We start from the raw sequence: 16,294 nt of genomic DNA, 5'->3' as shown, positions 1-16,294 counted from the left end.
GGACCCCATAGCGTCACCCCCACAGTGTTACTGGCCCAGCACCCGTCTCGGGGTCCCTCCGAGGTCTGCAGGGCACAGCTGAGCTCCACAGCCCCCTCCTCACAGGGAGGGAATTGCACCAAGCGGAGCCGTTTTCAAGCAGGGGACGTTCCTCCCCGGCTGGTGGGTGCAAGCTGCCCAGACGCACACAATTCGAGTGTATTTAATACTTACATAAAAAAGGGACAACGTTGGAGGATATTTAAAAAAAAAAGTCGGTAGGAAAAGTGGCACAGACGAGCGCCTAGACAGCCGGGGAACAGTCCGGGTCAGGTGAGGAGAGGCTCCACCTTCACCTTCTTCGTCGGCGGCGGCCCCGTGTCCTGCTTCAGGCTGTCGCCGTGCTCCACCAGCGCGGTCCCGAGGTCAGGGCACAGCCCGGCCGCGCCGTTGCACTGGGCGAAGGATTCCTCCTTGAGCAGCCCGCGTGCCTCGGGCTCGAGCTTGAAGAGCTGTCGGGGCTCGGCGGGCTCGGCGCTCTCCACCACCACCGGCCCCAGCCACTCCGGGACCTCCAGCCCCAGGTGCTTCATCAGCTTGGTCATGACATCGTCGACGTAGGCGTGGATGCGCAGGTCGGCCTGTTTGTCCTGGGGTGAGCAAGGGCAAGCGTGGCGTTAGGGGACGGACACCGCGTGCGGGGACAGGCGGCTGCTCCCAGGGAGCGCCCGGGGACAGGGGCTGCACGCGGCCTCCAGGGCTCCTGTCCCCGGGACGCCGCCCGTGGAGGAGCACGGACTCAGCCCCTGACCCCAGCTGGCTCGCAGGGAACAGGGCTGCATCCTGCTGCAGGCTGTTTGCGCCTTTAAACGGGTGCAAACAGGGACAAGGGAGCTCTAACAGCATCCCAGCAACCCCGCAGCTCTGGTTTGTTCAGAAAACTGAACGATTGGGGCACCGAAAGCAGTGCTGCTGATGGAACGAGCTCCTCCTGACGTGGGTTACGCGTGTGCAGTTATTTCACTGGAGATAACTCACCAGAGGATACACCAAGCTTTGGGACGGGCTTTTATTACGCTCTGAAGGCGTGTACCTCCCAGTTCTGTGTGTTAATCACAGGTTGCAGCCTTAAACCCTGCGACAGCGGAGGCCCAGCCTTCCGCCCCTCTGCCTGGGAGGGGGCGATGTGCAGGGACCAGCCCACGACGGGGCTAAAAAAACGCGGGGAAAGGAGCAGAGCAGGGCAGAGAGAACTGCCCCGAGCGCAGAGCCCCCACTCACGTGCTTGGTGGCTTGCAGGTTGACAATGACGAGCTTCCCTCCTCTCTTCTTCGTGATCAGCGGGAGGTTGCCGCTGGGTTTGATCTGCAGAGAGGTCCCCAGCGTGACAGAGAGGTCGGCTTTCCTGCAGGGAGGAGAAAAATAAAAAACATCCAGGGCAGGGAAAACAAATAATTAATTAATTAAAACCCACAACCGTACACAGACTGCTGCTTCCACCCTGGTCCAGCCTGGACTCTACGAGCTTCTGAGCCAGAAAGCAAAGCTGCGGCCAGAACCTGCAGGTTTTTTTTTTTTCTTAGCCACTTACTGGGTAAAGAGCCGGGCACTGCTGCCCTACCGGGACAGCCCCAGGGCTGCGAGGCACAAAACCCACCACCAAAGGCAGGCGGGGGCAGCCTGAGGGACGGCTGCTGCGGGTGTCAGCAGCTGCGGTGGGTTTAAAAGCCTGAACACAGCCGTACCTGCAGGCTTCGTCCGCCAGCGTGAGGTCACGGTCGGGAAGGGAATCCTCCCAGTCCAGAATCGTGTCTCTCAGCTTCCCTCTAGAAGACACACGGGGACCAGGGTTACTCCTGCCGGGCAGGACCGGCCAGCAGAGCTGCCCTGGGACAGTGGGGATGGCTCCAGTGACAGTGACCCCCTCACACCCTGCTCGGCCCAGAGCTGCAGAGGGATGGGAGAGAGCCCAGGGCAGCTCCGAGGACCCCCCAGCAAGCAAGGGAACGCAGAGAATTCACCCGCGCGAGGTCATCTTGTGGCTGGTGCTGAGATGCCACCAAAAGCCACTCTCACTGTGGTTGTTGAGAGCCGGGACGTGCCTTTATTTAGCCCCCCCCAGCTTTAGAGCTGGCCGGGAGCCCCCCACCCTCCCTCACCAGCTCCCTCGAGGGGCAGGCAGCTGCCCTGGCTCCTGCCCCGTTCAGCTCAGAGAGCTCAGATCTCCCCCCTGCCCCGCAGGGATCGCTGCCACAGCCCCTCCGCACCAAGTCTGAGCCCCACAAGCACCTCCTGCCTCCCCGGTGCTGGGCTGTGCCCCCTCCCCAGCACCCTGTCCCCTCCCGGAGCCCCCCCAAGCCCCCCTGGTGTTACCTGCAGGCCCGCAGCCCCCGGGCTTTGGTGACGCTGCACAGCCTGCCCGTCGGCTTCAGCCCCATGCTGCCCACGACGGCGTCCCGCACGTACTGCCTGCACACAGGACACACGGGGTGCTGCTCAGGAGAGCTCACACAGCCCCAAAGACGTCCCCGCAGCGCCTCTCACATCACACCCAGGACCCAAGGCAGGCGGCTCAGAGCCATGAGCTGAGCACCGAATCTCAGCCCGCATCTCCCACCAGGTGCTGCCCGCAGCTTCTGCCCCTTCAGGGGAAGCCCCCCCAAACCCTATAGACCCCACAGGGCTTCTATTGACCCTACAGACTCCCCCATTGATTCTGTAGACCCTCAAGAGCCCCCCACAGCTCCCCCACCAGCTCCAGAGCCACAGAGCTACCAGCCAGGACAGAAAACCTGGCGTGGAGCAGCCTCCTCTTGCAACCTTGTTTCTCAAAACGTTCAATTCCCAACATTTGGTGGGGTTTAGGACTCGGACAGGGCAGATCTGCCCCCGAAGCCCTGCACGCCGTGCCAGGGGCCTGTCAGCCAGAGTCCCCACAGCACGTGCAGGGCTGTGTCCCCCCCTGGGGACAGCAGCAAAGCCCCCGCCCTCCCCGGGCTCGCAGCTCACGTACTTGCCGCATTTCATGCACTCCTCCACAAACATGTTCCCGTGGAGCTCGGCCAGCTTGTCCCTGCAGGAGAAATGGCAGAGGTGAACGGGGAAGGGGGAGGGGGGCCCCGGGGCACCAGGGAAAGCTGCCCGAACACCCCCGCTTAGGGACCTGCACCCCAAGGGCTTCCCCACTTCCCACAAGGTCAGCACCAGGGGAATTAGGCAGCTGCAGACTAACAAGAGGTGGCTGCATCAGAGCAGGGCTCTGGGTGCCGCGAGGCTGAGCGGGCTCGCCGAGGGCTCACCGAGGGCAGCCAGAGCACGCAGGGCAGGCAGGAGCTGGCAGAAGGGCGGCACGCAGGGCACCACGTGGGCATTTAGCTCGAGAAATAACCGTGCAAAGGTGTTCTGGGCAGAGCCGTGCCACTTGCCGGGCAGGGAAGACCCCAGAGGATGTGTTCAGAGCCTGGGGAGAGAGCTCCTGCTGCCTGCTTCCACTTCCAGCACGAGAGCACTGTGCTGCGTCCACCACAACGGGGACTGAGGGGAAGGGAGCACGGCCTGGCTTTTTGGTTTTAAAAGCTTTTTGGTTTTAAAAGCTTCCAGCCACAGCAGCAGTTCTCCACCTGCTCTGACCCAGTCCCAAACCATCTCTGTCGCCCTGCCACCACCCAGGTCTTTGCTCTTCTCAGCACTCTGGGCTTTTCTCCCGTTTTCTCTGCCACTCCTTTCGACCAAAACTCCCCTCGAGCTCAGCCCCAGCCCCAAAGTGCTGAAGCCAGTGGAAAACGAAGCCACGCTCTCCTCGTCTTCCTGCGAGCCCCACAACGACTGGAAACCTCCTCCGGGGAGGACGGGGACAGGACTGACTTGATTCCTACAGCGCTGAACCACCTGGCACCAGTTCAGCAGCTCTCTCAAGCACGTGCTGCACTGAGGGGAAGAGCAACGCCAAACCAGCAGGCGAGCCGGTGGCACCGGGCTGAGGGGAGCCCGGCTGAGTCCTGCTGATTCTTTCCTATCCTTTTTTCCCCGTGGTTGTTTAGTTTATAAAGGTAGAGGTGGTGCCAGGAGCAGGAACCAGGACTTGGGGCTTTTAATAAGAGGGAACAGCCCCTGAAGCAGCTCTCTGCTCCCCAACGACAGCTGAGGCCATTTCTGTGACGTGTCTTTATCGATGTCCCCCTCCTGCTCCCTATTCTCACCCGAACCTCCTGCGCTTTCTTCTCTTACTCAAACACAGCTGCTTCTCTTCCAGGCAGCTCCGAGCAGTTTGGTTTACAAGAAGATAATCGCTCAGTGGTCTTAAGAGCTGGAAATGTTTTTTTTTAATCACAGGCTGAAGTTTCTTGCTGCTGCAAGCGCTCACGGAGCAGCGGGTGCATCTGAGGACAACTTTGAAATAGCCACGGGGCTGCGCCTCGGCCTCCACCCAGCAGGGAGCGGAGATCTCTCCCCCTCAGCTCCTGCACGTCGCAGCTCCCCGCAGAGGGAACGCCGCTACCCCCAGCCCCGCCGCAGCTGCTGAAGAAACCGGAGACCGCAGCCGGTACGTCAGACCAGGCCCAGGACAGAACTCTCCCTGCCCTGCCCCTCCTGCATTTCCACACAGTTATTGAGAAGCCAAGCACCTTCGGAGGCAATCCTGGGCCCAGGCATCGTTTCCTCAATGGGGCAGCGCTGCCGTTAATTGCTTTCTCTCGAGAAATTCAGCTCGAGCAGAGCCCCGAGCAGCTCAACTGACAGGGGACAGCACGCAACAGCCCCCCACCGCCGCCTGTCCCAGCCAGCAGCACCCTCAGCAGCTTCTGGGTGCGCTTCTGAGAGCGCCAGCTGAGGCTGACTTCATTTCAGCACCCTCCACATCGCACCCATCACGCCTCTCCCCTAAATTCAGGCTGCTTTCTCTACCCCTTCCCTCACCGGTGCACTCCAATTTCTGTGCCCAGCATCAGCGAGCAGCCGGCTCCCAAACCAGCCTCAAAACCCAAGCCCCAGCACAGGGAGAGAATTAATTAATAACTGTTGCTTTCTGTCTGCAAACGTTTGCACGTGAGGCCGTGCTAAGCACGAACCGCACGCGGCGGGGACAGGCACGAGGGACCCGGAGGCAGGGAGGAGGGGGCAGTACCGTGGGAATCCCGACCGCACGTGAAGGCCGTCCACGTTCTGGCTGACCAGGAATTTCAGGATGCCGACCCTCTGCAGCCCCAGCAGCGCCATGTGAGTCTTGGAGGGCCTGGCGTTCTCGAAGGTGGTGTCGAACTTTGGGGAGAGCCCCTTCTCTTCCATAGTCCAGACGCCATTGGGCCCCCTGCAGCAGCGGGGACAGAAGAAGAAGCAAAAGCTGAGGTCTCAGGCTCCAGGAGGACGCTTGCACACCCATCACGAGCCCTATCAGCAGAGGACGAGCAGGGCATTGCTAAACGAGGGTCATGCGTTACCGATTAACGTCCTTGATGCAAGCAGAGCACGTGCAGGGCTTCTGTGGGCACAATTTAACACCAAGCCAGCATGCAAGACGGGAAAGGTTTCAGCTGGATACGGGACCGGACGGGAGGGATGGAGCAGGTCTCCCTGCAGGCGGGATAGGGGGCGGGAAGCACAGGGCAGAGCTTTATGAGGTGCGAGGTGGACTCGGCAGAGGTGCTGTCCTCCCGGCCCGCGCCTGCTGCCCACCGTCGTTACCTGAAGTCGGGGATCCCCGAGGCGGTGCTGATCCCGGCCCCGGTGTGGAACACCACGTTGGAGGAGCTCCTGATCAAATCCGCCAGCTCACGCACCTTCCTCTCCAGCTCCTCCGGCGGGTCAAAGATCTGAGCAGAAGAGAAACCACCAGGGGAATGGAGAGACACAGCCAGGGGCCCTGCGTGCCTCCCGGCAGGCACAGAGACCCAGCGCACCACAAATCCGCAGTGAAAACTCCAGGCAGGAGGCTTTGATTGCGTTTTTTAATGATAAATACACACAACTGGAGAGGGACAGCCCTTTACCAGCCATCCCCACGGAGGTTGAGGGATTCAAACCAGCAGGACGGTGGGCACTGGCAGACGGACTCCTGTGGCCATGCTGCTTTCTGGAGCAGGCACCGAATTTGATCTCTGTGGGCTGTTTCTCCAGCCCAGCCTCCTGGGGACCAGGGCTGGGGACAGGCCCCTGCACGACCCCATCCCCTCTCCCCAGAGCCCTTCACAGAACCCCAGCACGGCCGGGGGCGGAGGGGGCCTCTGAGGATCACCCAGGCTGAGCCCCCTCAGATATTTATGCACCTTAATGAACTTTCCCCTCAATTAGCTCCTTTCCGGGCTTTCTCAAGCTCCCGAGCATCGCCAGGGACGTGGGGACGGGGTCACCCCCAACCCCCCCCCAGTGCCACCCAAAACACCCCTCGCACCCCTCCGGCCACCCCAAGGGGCAGGACACGCTGGGGGGGGGCAGGGCAAAAAAAGGGGAACCCCAGAAGGGCCTGGGGGGCCCCAAAAACCCCACTGGGGGGGGCACAGGCTCGGTTGCCATGGAGACCCGCTAGGCCGCGGCGGGCCGCCTCCGCTAGGCCGCGCTCACCTCGGGGAGGCCGCATTTGCCTTTATCCGAGTAGGGCGAGAGCCCGGCCGCGTAGTTCACCGCCATGGCCCGCCCCGGGCACCGGAGCGCTCATTGTTGTCGGTCCCCGGGCGGGCGGAAGCGCTGGGGGAGGCCGCGGGGCGGGCGCGGATGAGCGGGGAGCCGCCCCGCCAGGGGGAAGGCGGCGCCGCCATCTTGGGGACTGGCAGCGAGGGGGGGGTGCCCTCACTTGGTGCTGCCCGCGGTCCCCGAGTCATGGGGGGAAAAGGGGGGGGGGAACACAAAAGGAGGGCACACAAGGGGGTCACACACAAGGGGGGGGCACAGAAGGGGGTGTCAGGAAAGGGGGTGTCAGGAAAAGGGGGTGTCACACAAGGGGTGCCATGAAGGGGGTGCCCAAGGGGTGTCAGGCAAGGGCAGGGGGTGTCAGGCAGGGGGGTGCCATGAAAGGGGGGGTCCCATGAAAGGGGGGGTCACACAAGGGGGGTGTCACACAAGAGGTGCCATGAAGGGGGTGTCACACAACAGGGGTCACACAAGGGGGTGCCAAACAAGGGGGTGTTACACAAGGGGTGCCAGGTGAGGGGGTGCCAGACAAGGGCAGGGGGTGCCAGGCAAGGGGGTGTCACACAAGGGGGTGCCATGAAAGGGGGGGGTCACGCTAGGGCAGGGGTTGCCAGGCAAAGGGGTGCCATGAAGGGGGTGTCACACAAGGGCTGCCAGACAAGGGGGTGCCATGAAAAGTGGTGCCAGACAAGACAAGGGCAGGGGGTGTCACACAAGGGGGTGTCACACAAGGGGGTGCCACACACAAAGGGGTGCCAGACAAGGCCAGGGGGTGTCAGCCCTGCTGGGCCCAGCCCTGCCCCCCCCACCTGCACCCACAGCCCCCCCGAGAGACCCAGAGGGGACAGATCCCGTTGGTTCCAGCCCCTCTGCCCCACAGCCGGGGCCGGCCCATCCCTGCCACAATCCCTTCTGCAGCCCCCCCGTGCCCGTGCCTGGGGATTTGGGGGATGGCTGTGCCCCCAAACCAGCCTGGGGCTGGGCACTGCTGAGCCCCCCCCGTGCTGGCTGTAACCGCAGCCGTAACCCAATGCCGCCCCGTGGCCCCCCCGTGCTGCTGTGGGGAGGCAGGGGACGGGCAGGAGACACCGGGAGCTGGGGCTTCAGGGCCAGAACCTGCTGGGAAAAGCCCCCAAAAGCTGCCACTGTCCCCCCATCACGGGCACGGCCCCAGGGCTTGTCCCCAAGGGGCAGCCAAAGCCCCCGGACGCTGCCACGGGGCTGAGGTTGGAGCCGCCATGAAGAGCCTGAAGGCCAAGTTCAAGAAGGCAGACGTGAGTGCTGGCCCCGAGGGAAGAGGGGACGTGGGGACCTGCCCCGGGACATCCACAGGGACGTGGGGACCTGCCCTGGGATGTCCCAAATTTCATGGGGACACGGGCACACAGGGACCTGCCACGGGATATCCCAAATTTCATGGGGACACGGGCACACAGGGACCTGCCCCGGGATGTCCCAGATTTCACAGGGAAATGGGGACTTGCCCCGGGATGTCCGAGGGGAAGGAAATAGGGACCTGCCCCGGGGTATTCCGAGTCTCCAGGGGGCAGGGGAACACGGAGCCCAGCCCCGAGACATGGGGACAGCAGCCCCACCAGGTCACCAGTGCCACCGTGGCTGGTGCAGCCGCTGTCCCGCTGCACCCATGGGTGCCCCCAGCACCCACGGAGCAGCGGAGGGGACGGCAGCACCGAGGAGAGGGAAACTGGTCCCAGATCCTGGGTCCCGTCCCCGTTCCTGTCCCCAGGGATTTGGGGTGGCCGCCAGCTTTAAGGCAGCCACGGGTGGATTGGGTTCCCACCCCGGAGGCAGCGAGCCGATGCTCCTGAATTATTCAGCACCTGGCTGGCGCCATCCCCGTGCCGGGGGGACGGGGCTGTGCTCGGGGTGCTCCGTGCCTCGGTTTCCCCACGCCGCCCTGGACACTGCAGTCCTGCCGTCCCCATGGTTTTTCTGGGACAGGTGCCTGGGAACCTTTTGTGTTTTGGGGTTCCCTCCTTGCGGGGGGTCCCCTAAGGTGCAGACAGGGGGGTTCTGCCCTCCCCTCTTGGCCCCAGAGCTGGGAGGTAAAGGCTGTGCCCCCCCCAGGGCAGGGTGGAGGGTCCTACATCCTTGGGGAGCAGGATTAGGGCAGCGGGAGGATGCTCACCCCTTGTTTTCGGGGTGCATCCTTGGCTCCCTTTGGGCACAGGGTGGGAGAACTGCCCTCCCCAAACCCCCCCCCGACCTTCCCAGTCTAACTGGGACCAGTCAAGATGCGAGACCTTGCTACCAGCTCGCTGGCAGGGATGCGGGGATGCTGCGAGCGCTGCGGAGGGAGGGAAGGAGGGAAGGAAGGAGGGACGGAGGGGAGGCGTTCCCTGGCTCCCACTGCGGCAGGACCCGGCTCCCGCCCGGGTGGCGGTGCCGGACCGAGCTGGGCTCCGGGGGGCCCATCCCGAAACCCCCGTGAAGCCGTCACCCAGGCGGGGGGCGAGGGCTGCATGGCCGCCCGCCGCCTGCTGCTCAGCACCATGAAGCAGATCTGCCTCTGTGCCGCTGCCTCCTTTGCGGTACGTCCCTGCCCTCCGTCCCCGCTCCCCTTCGGGCCCGTGCTTTGGGGTAAGACACGTTTCCCCCCCTCCACACACACACACACCCCCCCCACAGCTGGACCCCAGCCATCCCCAGCCCCGTCCCCGCGGCCCCGCTGTGCCCTCTCCGAGCCGCTTTGTCCTTGCACGACAAAGGGGAGGGCGCCACGCTCCCAGTTTGCCCAGTAACCCCGGGAGGCGGCTTTATTCTGCATCCCACAGGGTCCCCTGGCCGCACAGGGTGAGGGGGCTCGCGGTGGCACAGGGTCCCTCCAGGGGCAGGACGCGAGCGGCTCCCGGGGGTGACATCGGGGGTGACATCCATCTCCCATTTCCTTCTTCCCCTGCTGCAGCCGAGCCCTGGGCTGTCGTCACAGGCTGCGGGGCGAGCCTGGGGCTTCCCACGCTGCTCCTGCCCCGCTGTGGGCTCTCCTCTGGGTGGGGGGGGACACACAGAGGAGCTCTGGGGCAACGAGCCCCCACCCAGCCCCGGTTCTGCTCAGGAGTGGGGGAGCAGGGGCAGCTGGAGCCATCCCGGGGGACCTGAGCTCACCGCCAGCCCCGCTCTCCCCGACTTGCCCCCTTCTCCGTCTGGGAGCACAGCGGGGCTGGGAACAGGCTTTGAGCCTTTTGGGGAAATCCGGGCAAGGATGAGGCTGAGGCACCCATGGGTGCTGGCTGCGGTTGGTGTCAGGGTCACTGGGGTGGCAGGAGAACACCCTGGGGCGGGGGCGCTCAGGAAGCCTGGTGTCCTTCCCAAATCCTGGCCCAGCCAGAGCCCAACGGGGGCTTCGTTGCAGAGCCAGGACTGGACCAAGAACGACGAGAAGCTCCTGCAAGCCGTGGACTACAACGATGCCGGGAGGGTGACGTCTCTGCTCGTCCGCAAGGGCCTGGTCCCCACCAAGCTGGACTCGGAGGGCAAATCCGCGTAAGGCACCGGGGCACCAAGGGCTGGGGCCAGGGATTTGGGTCGGTTTGGGTTCGATTTGGGTCTGACAGCCCCGTGGCCTGCCGCAGGTTCCACCTGGCTGCCATGCGGGGGAACGTGGACTGCCTGGAAGCCATGCTGGCTCACGGCGTGGATGCCATGACCAAGGACAGCTCGGGTGAGGGCGCAGCCACCACGCACCCCCGGCTAACACCAGGGCCCCCTCAGGGCCCTCTGCTCCTTCTGCCCCTTCTGCACGGTGCTGGGGCGGAGGGGACGGAGGGGACAGAGGGGACAGAGGGGACGGCCACGCGGGGTGCAAACTGCCCCAGCTCTCTCTGGGGACTCCAGCGGTGCCTGCGGGTGCTGTCGGGGGCGTCTCGTTCCTGTTCAGCCCCAGCCCCGTGGGGTCTTCCTGCGTGCCCATCTGTCCCCCCTCTCTGCCCTGACCCCGTGTCTGTCTCCTGACCTGTCCCCCTGTCCCTCTGTCCCTCTGTCCCCAGGTTACACCGCCCTGCACCTGGCGTCCAAGCACGGCCACCCGCAGTGTGTCAGCAAGCTGCTGCAGGTACCAGGGGCAGGGAGGCAGGGAGGTGCCACGCTCAGCAGCCCCAGCGAGGTGCCCTCTCCACCCCCAAACCCTCCGGGGTGGTTTTGGGCAGCCTGGAGGTTCCCAGCTCTGCCTGGCACCGTGCGGTTCGGGGCAATCCTGCTCAGCCCTCCCACCTCGCCAAGGAGTCGCGGTCCCGTGGGCAGCCCGTTTGTCTGTCCCGGCCCCTGCCATGATCCCGGCTCTCTCCCTCAGGCCTCCTGCCCCGTGGACGTGGCTGACAGCAGCGGCCGGACGGCGCTGCACCACGCAGGTGAGCAGGGAGGGTGCCGGCCCCATGCTGCTCGCGGCCCCACACGGGGCAGCGCTCAGCCTCCATCCTTCTCCCCCAGCGGTCAGCGGCTGCATCTCCTGCTCAGAGATCCTCTGCGACTTCAAGGCTCCTTTGAACGTCAAGGACAAGGTGAGACCGCCTTGTTCCTCCCCCCCCGTGATGCTTTTCAGAGCAGCAAAACTCCAGGCTGGGGTTGCCCACCCCGGGGTTGCAGCACCCGGGGTCCCCAGGGGAGAACCGGGTGCCACGCACGCACACGGGGGGCAGAAATCAAGGAGATAACAGCAGGGGGATGCCCCACGCTGGGGGGGGGGATGCAGGCATCGTCCCCGCAGCCCCCCTCACCCAACCATGCCCTGCCCAGGAGGGCTCCACGCCGCTGCTGCTCGCCGCCAAGATGAGCCACTCGGAGCTGTGCCGCTACCTGCTGCACCGCGGGGCGGCCGCCAACAGCCGCGACCTGCAGGGCAAGTGAGTCTGTGCCGGGGTGGGGGGGGGGGGCAAAAATGGGGGGGGGGAAAAAAAGAGGAGCTGGGCCCCTCACCTCTCCTCCCACCCGCTCAGGACGGCCCTGATGCTGGCCTGCGAGAACGGCAGCGTGGAGACGGTGGAGGTGCTGCTCAACGCTGGGGCGCGGGTGGCGGCGGTGGACTCCGCGGGGCACGACGCCGCGCACTACGGGCTGGCCACGGGCAACGCTCTCATCCAGCACTTCCTGCAAGAGGCTGCTCAGCGCCGGTCCTGGGCCAGCGGTAAGGCCCTCGTGGTGCTCCACGTGCGCCCACGGAGGTGTTTTCCCCCCCCTCTCCCCCCAGGTGGGGGGCACGTCCCCTTTTGGCCACGCGCCGGGGGTGGTTTTTGGAAGGCTGGGGGGTGGTGCTGAGCCTCCGTTGTCTGCCTCGGTGTCTGCACATGCTTGTGCATGCGTGTTCACACGTGTGCGAGGGCGTGGAGGTGCACGTGTGTACAGCGAGTGTGCTTCTCCCGGCGCCTCCATGTGCATACCTGTGGGCACGAGTCCCCTGTGCACACGTGTGCACTCCCTGCACGTCCCTGTACCTGTGCACGTGTGTGCAACATCTGCCTGCGTGTGCCCCGTGCATGCACGCGTGTTCTCGCATGTACCCGTGGCTACGCACTCCCCAAACCTCCCTCATTTCCCTTTCCTCTCGCTCTGCCCCGCGGAAGAGGAGACCACCGAGCAGACGTCGCGGGTAAGGACCCGCCGGGCTGCCCCCCTCCAGCAGGGCTGGCCCCAGCCCTCAGCTCCTGGCGGGGGTCCCCAGGGGGCCCGGGGCTCTCCGACACGGCAGTGGGTCAGAAAGGAGGGAGGCCACCGTGGGTGTGACATCCCCTCCGCCACGGTGTCTCCGCAGACGTCTTCGCCAAACCAGTCGGTGGGCAGAGAGAAGAGCAGCACCCCGAGGAAGAGGAAGGCCCCCCTGCCTCCCCCGGGCACCCCCAGCCCGGTAAGAGACCGGGTCCCTCTGGGCAGGGCTTAGCTCCGTGCTCACAGCCAGCACGGCAGGCACCGGGCACCTCAACTGGGGCCCAGGCAGGGGAACCCCTCTGGTTTTGCCCTCCCTGGGGGCTGTGCGGGGGCCACCAGCTCTCCGGGGGCCCAAAACACCCCTGAGCAGTGTTCTGGGGGGGCCGTGGTGGCCTCGAGGGAGTCCCCGTGCCCTGTCGGAGCTTTTCCTTCCCCCCCTGGTGACAAGGAGCACCCTGCACAGCCCGGAGGTGGCACCCGGGGAGCTGCCACCGCCTCCAGGTGGCCTCAGACCCAGGGGGGGGTGAGGATGGGCAGGAGCGGGGCCACGTCGGGGACAAAACAGGGAGGAGATGGTGACAGGGAAAGGGCCGGTGACAGGGAAGGGGCTGGCACCGTCGTGCCCTGAGGCTCGGCTGCTGCTGGCCCGCAGGAAGACCGGGACGCCTACGAGGAGATCGTGAGGCTGCGGCAGGAGCGGGCGCAGTTCCTGCAGAAGATCCGGGGCTTGGAGCAGCAGGAGAAGCAGAGGCAGGAGGTAGCTGCGACCGTACCGCCGGGGAGCGGAGGGGCAGGGGGGTGGGAGCAGCATTTAACCCCCCCCCATCGTCTCTCCGTGTCCCGCTAGCAGGCAGAGCAGGACAAGGGCTCCCTTCGCTCCATGGAGAAGCAGGTGAGGCCAGCAAGGAGGTCGCGGGCGGCCTCACGCGAGGGGTCCTGGTGCCGTTAGGACTCTGGTGGGAGCGGAGGGAGTCCTGCCCCGCAGATCCAGGAGCTGCAGGAGCGGCTGGCGGCGCGGGACGGCGAGAAGGAGCGGCTGGGCAAGGAGGTGGAGGCTCTGCAGAGCCGCTTGTCCTCGCTGGAGGTGGGCACGGGCAGCGCCGGGGGGCCGGGGCAGGGTGGGCAGCGGTTGAAACCCCCCTGCTCCGCACCCCCAGAACGAGAAGGAGAACACGAGCTACGACATCGAGACGCTGCAGGACGAGGAGGGAGAGCTGCTCGAGTTCCCAGGTAGGACCCTGCTGGCCTCCCGAGACCCCCCCTCGGGGAGGTGACCCCGTGCGGGGAGGAGCGGGGAGGCGGTGGGCACGGCACCAGCACCTCCGTGGCGCGCAGGGGCAGAGCTGCTGCTCTCCAAGAAGACCCTGAGCCCCTCGGCCGAGGAGCTGCTGGCCACGCTGCAGGGCCAGGTGCAGTCCCTCACCGTGCAGAACAAGGAGCTGAGGGAGAAAATACAGGCAAGAACCCGGCCGCCTGCCCACCCTGCCCTCCCTCCCTCGGTCTCCCGGCTGCTGGCGGCCTCACCATCCCCTTGGCAGGTCCTGGAGAACTTCGAGCGGGATGAGAGCGAGCCGTCCGCCCCGGGGGACGTGGTGCCCGCCAGCCTCTACTACTCCCTCAAACGGGAGCTGGAGCGGCTGCGGGCGCAGGGCACGCAGGAGGCAGAGCAGGAGAAGCCGAGCCCGGCCTCGGAGGCTGGCAGCAAGGGCAGCACGGTGCAGGGGCTCAGCGAGGAGCCGCCCCAGTGCACGTGCAAGGCGGCGCCGGCGCCTCCCCAGCAGGATGGTGCCGAGCTGGCGGAGGCCCGGGCGGCCCTGCAGCAGGCGCGGGCAGCGCTGGAGGAGCGCGAGCAGCGGCTGCGGGAGCTGCAGGCCCGCCTGGAGGCCGATGCCAAAGCCGAGGAGGCCACGGCCTCGCTGGGGGCCTCCCTGGAGGAGGCATCGCGGGAGAAGGCGGCCCTGCTGGAGCGCTGCAGCCGGGCGGAGGCGGCGGCCGAGGCCCTGCGGCGAGAGCTGGAGGCCAAGACGCGGGACTGGAGGGCGGCCGGCGGCCCCGAGCCGGAGCCAGGCGCGCTGGAGCGACGGGTGGCGGAGCTGGTGCGGCAGCACGGGGAGGTGACGGCCCAGCTGGGGCAGCTGCGGGAGGCGCTGGGCCACCGCGAGGCCGAGCTGACGGCCCTGCGCGAGCAGCTGGCCGCCCGGCCCGTGGGGCGCCGGGAGCACGAGGAGGTGCTGGCGAGGCTGCGGCGGGCGCAGGAGGAAGCCGAGGGCCGGGTGGCGCCGGAGGAGCACGCCCGGGCCACGGCGGCGCTGGAGGAGCAGGCGCGAGCCCTGCGGGAGCGGGCGGCACGGCTGGAGGCGGCGGCGGAGGCCAAGGGGCGCGAGGCGGCCAGGCTGGAGGCGGCGCTGGCGGCGGCGGTGCCGCGCGGGGAGCACGAGGCGGCGCGGGCCGAGCTGCAAGCCGAGGCGGCCGGGCTGGCCCAGCGGCTGGCCGAGCTGACGCGGCGGCACGAGAAGACGTGCGAGGAGGTTTTCCGGGTGCAGCGGCAGGCGCTGTTCATGAAGAGCGAGCGGCAGGCGGCCGAGGAGCGCCTGGAGGCCGCGCAGCAGCAGCTGGCGGAGGCGCGGGAGGAGGCGCGGCGCCTGCGGGACCTCCACAGCCACGCCGAGGACTCGGCCCGGCTGGTCAGGGACAGGGACAGGAAGGTAGGGGAAGGGGATGGGGATGGGGATGGGGATGGGGATGGGGAGGGGGTTGGGGGGTTTGTGGGGGTCTCCTGGGGGTGGGAGCAGTGCTCCGAGCTCAGCGGCTCGCCCGCGTGGCCCCGTTGATGCGCGCAGACACTCGCACGTGCAAACGCGCCGACGTGCGCCGCTGGGTGCACGCTCGCTGCCCTCCTGGCTCTTCCCCTTTTCCCCTCCCGAAGCCGAGACTGAAACCGGGGCCAGAAGCGGGAGGGAGGTGGGAAAGCCCCGGCTCTGCCCCTGCCCCAGCGGGGGACACCCGGGGGTGGCGGCAGGCACGGCCACGGGGGGGGACCCCGGGGGTGGAGATGGGGCTGGGAGCCCCCTGCCTCCCCCTCACCCCCGCGCGCTGCCCAGATCACCGAGCTCTCCAAGGAGGTTTTCAGGCTGAAGGAGGCCCTCAACGCCCTCCCCGAGCCCCGAGGAGCACCGCAGCCCCCCCCCGACGCCGCGGTGATGCAGTCCCGGATCCGCGCGCTGGAGGAGAAGCTGGCGGTGGGCGCAGGGCGCGGGGCGGGCGCTGCTGGGGGGGCTCCTCGTGGCCCCAGGCCCCCTGCTCACGCCCTCTCCTCTCCCGCAGGAGGCAGAGAAGCGGCACGGCAAGGTGGTCGCGCTGTACCGGAGCCACCTGCTCTACGCCGTACAGGTGGGCAAAGGGGGACGGGGGACGGGGCTGCAGGGGGGGCTCGGGGACGCGGTGACAGGACCCCGAGGTCCCTTTCTCTGTCCCAGGGCCACATGGACGAGGACGTGCAGAGGCTCCTGTGCCAGATCCTGAAGATGCAGCGGCTGCAGGAGCAGGGCAGATGAGCCCCCGATGACAAACCCCGTGGGACAACCAGCGACACAGCCTGGGGGGGGGGGCCAGGCCCCTGCTCGCACCCCCCGTGGCCCTTTTGCTTCTCCGGCAGCACCCCGCTGCTGGCACACTCACCCCGACGCTCACCCGGCCCCGGGGGGCCCCGTGCTAGCCCCCACGCAGCCCCACGCGCCCCAGCACAGTAGCAATAAAGTGTTTCCATCCACCTTAACATCACGGCTCGTCCCGGGGGGGGGTGAGGATGGGTGCAGAGACGCGGGCGCTGCGGGATGTGGGGGACATCGGCGGAGCCGGGGACGCCGGGGACTCGGTGCCGTGAGCACCCCAAAATGGGAACGGGTCACACCCAAAGGAAGGAGCGGGGTGGGAAAGGTCGAAATCCTCGTGGCCAGGGGTGGCAATAAATACTGCCCCGGGTCCTGGGGGCACGCAGGGATCCCTGCGGGACCCCCCGGGAGCAGCGTTTCCT

General features: G+C 66.7%; 2 protein-coding genes across 2 annotated transcripts; one reads left to right on the top strand and one right to left on the bottom strand.

The window, feature by feature from the left end:
• Positions 1-186: 186 nt before the first annotated feature.
• SIRT6 (sirtuin 6) lies at positions 187-6,652 on the bottom strand. The gene is made up of 8 exons (XM_032203617.1): positions 6,538-6,652; positions 5,662-5,789; positions 5,105-5,287; positions 2,993-3,052; positions 2,353-2,448; positions 1,725-1,805; positions 1,261-1,384; positions 187-629 (listed from the first exon to the last, which is right to left on the bottom strand). The coding sequence occupies exons 1-8, from the start codon at positions 6,601-6,603 to the stop codon at positions 309-311; spliced, it is 1,059 nt and encodes a 352-aa protein (XP_032059508.1). The 5' UTR covers positions 6,604-6,652; the 3' UTR covers positions 187-308.
• Positions 6,653-8,988: 2,336 nt separating this feature from the next.
• Positions 8,989-16,036, top strand: ANKRD24 (ankyrin repeat domain 24). Its single transcript, XM_032203688.1, is given in 18 exon segments — positions 8,989-9,155; positions 9,977-10,107; positions 10,197-10,285; positions 10,611-10,675; positions 10,913-10,970; positions 11,050-11,120; positions 11,356-11,462; positions 11,556-11,743; positions 12,180-12,205; positions 12,368-12,460; positions 12,914-13,018; positions 13,109-13,153; positions 13,247-13,345; positions 13,419-13,718; positions 13,800-14,966; positions 15,363-15,500; positions 15,586-15,651; positions 15,738-16,036. Coding segments are annotated over 18 exon segments (2,895 nt in total). The 5' UTR covers positions 8,989-9,086; the 3' UTR covers positions 15,816-16,036.
• Positions 16,037-16,294: the final 258 nt, after the last annotated feature.

The sequence above is a fragment of the Aythya fuligula genome, chromosome 26 (genome assembly GCF_009819795.1).
Source record: "Aythya fuligula isolate bAytFul2 chromosome 26, bAytFul2.pri, whole genome shotgun sequence".
NCBI lineage: Eukaryota > Metazoa > Chordata > Aves > Anseriformes > Anatidae > Aythya > Aythya fuligula.
This window is presented reverse-complemented; position numbering and strand designations above follow the sequence as displayed.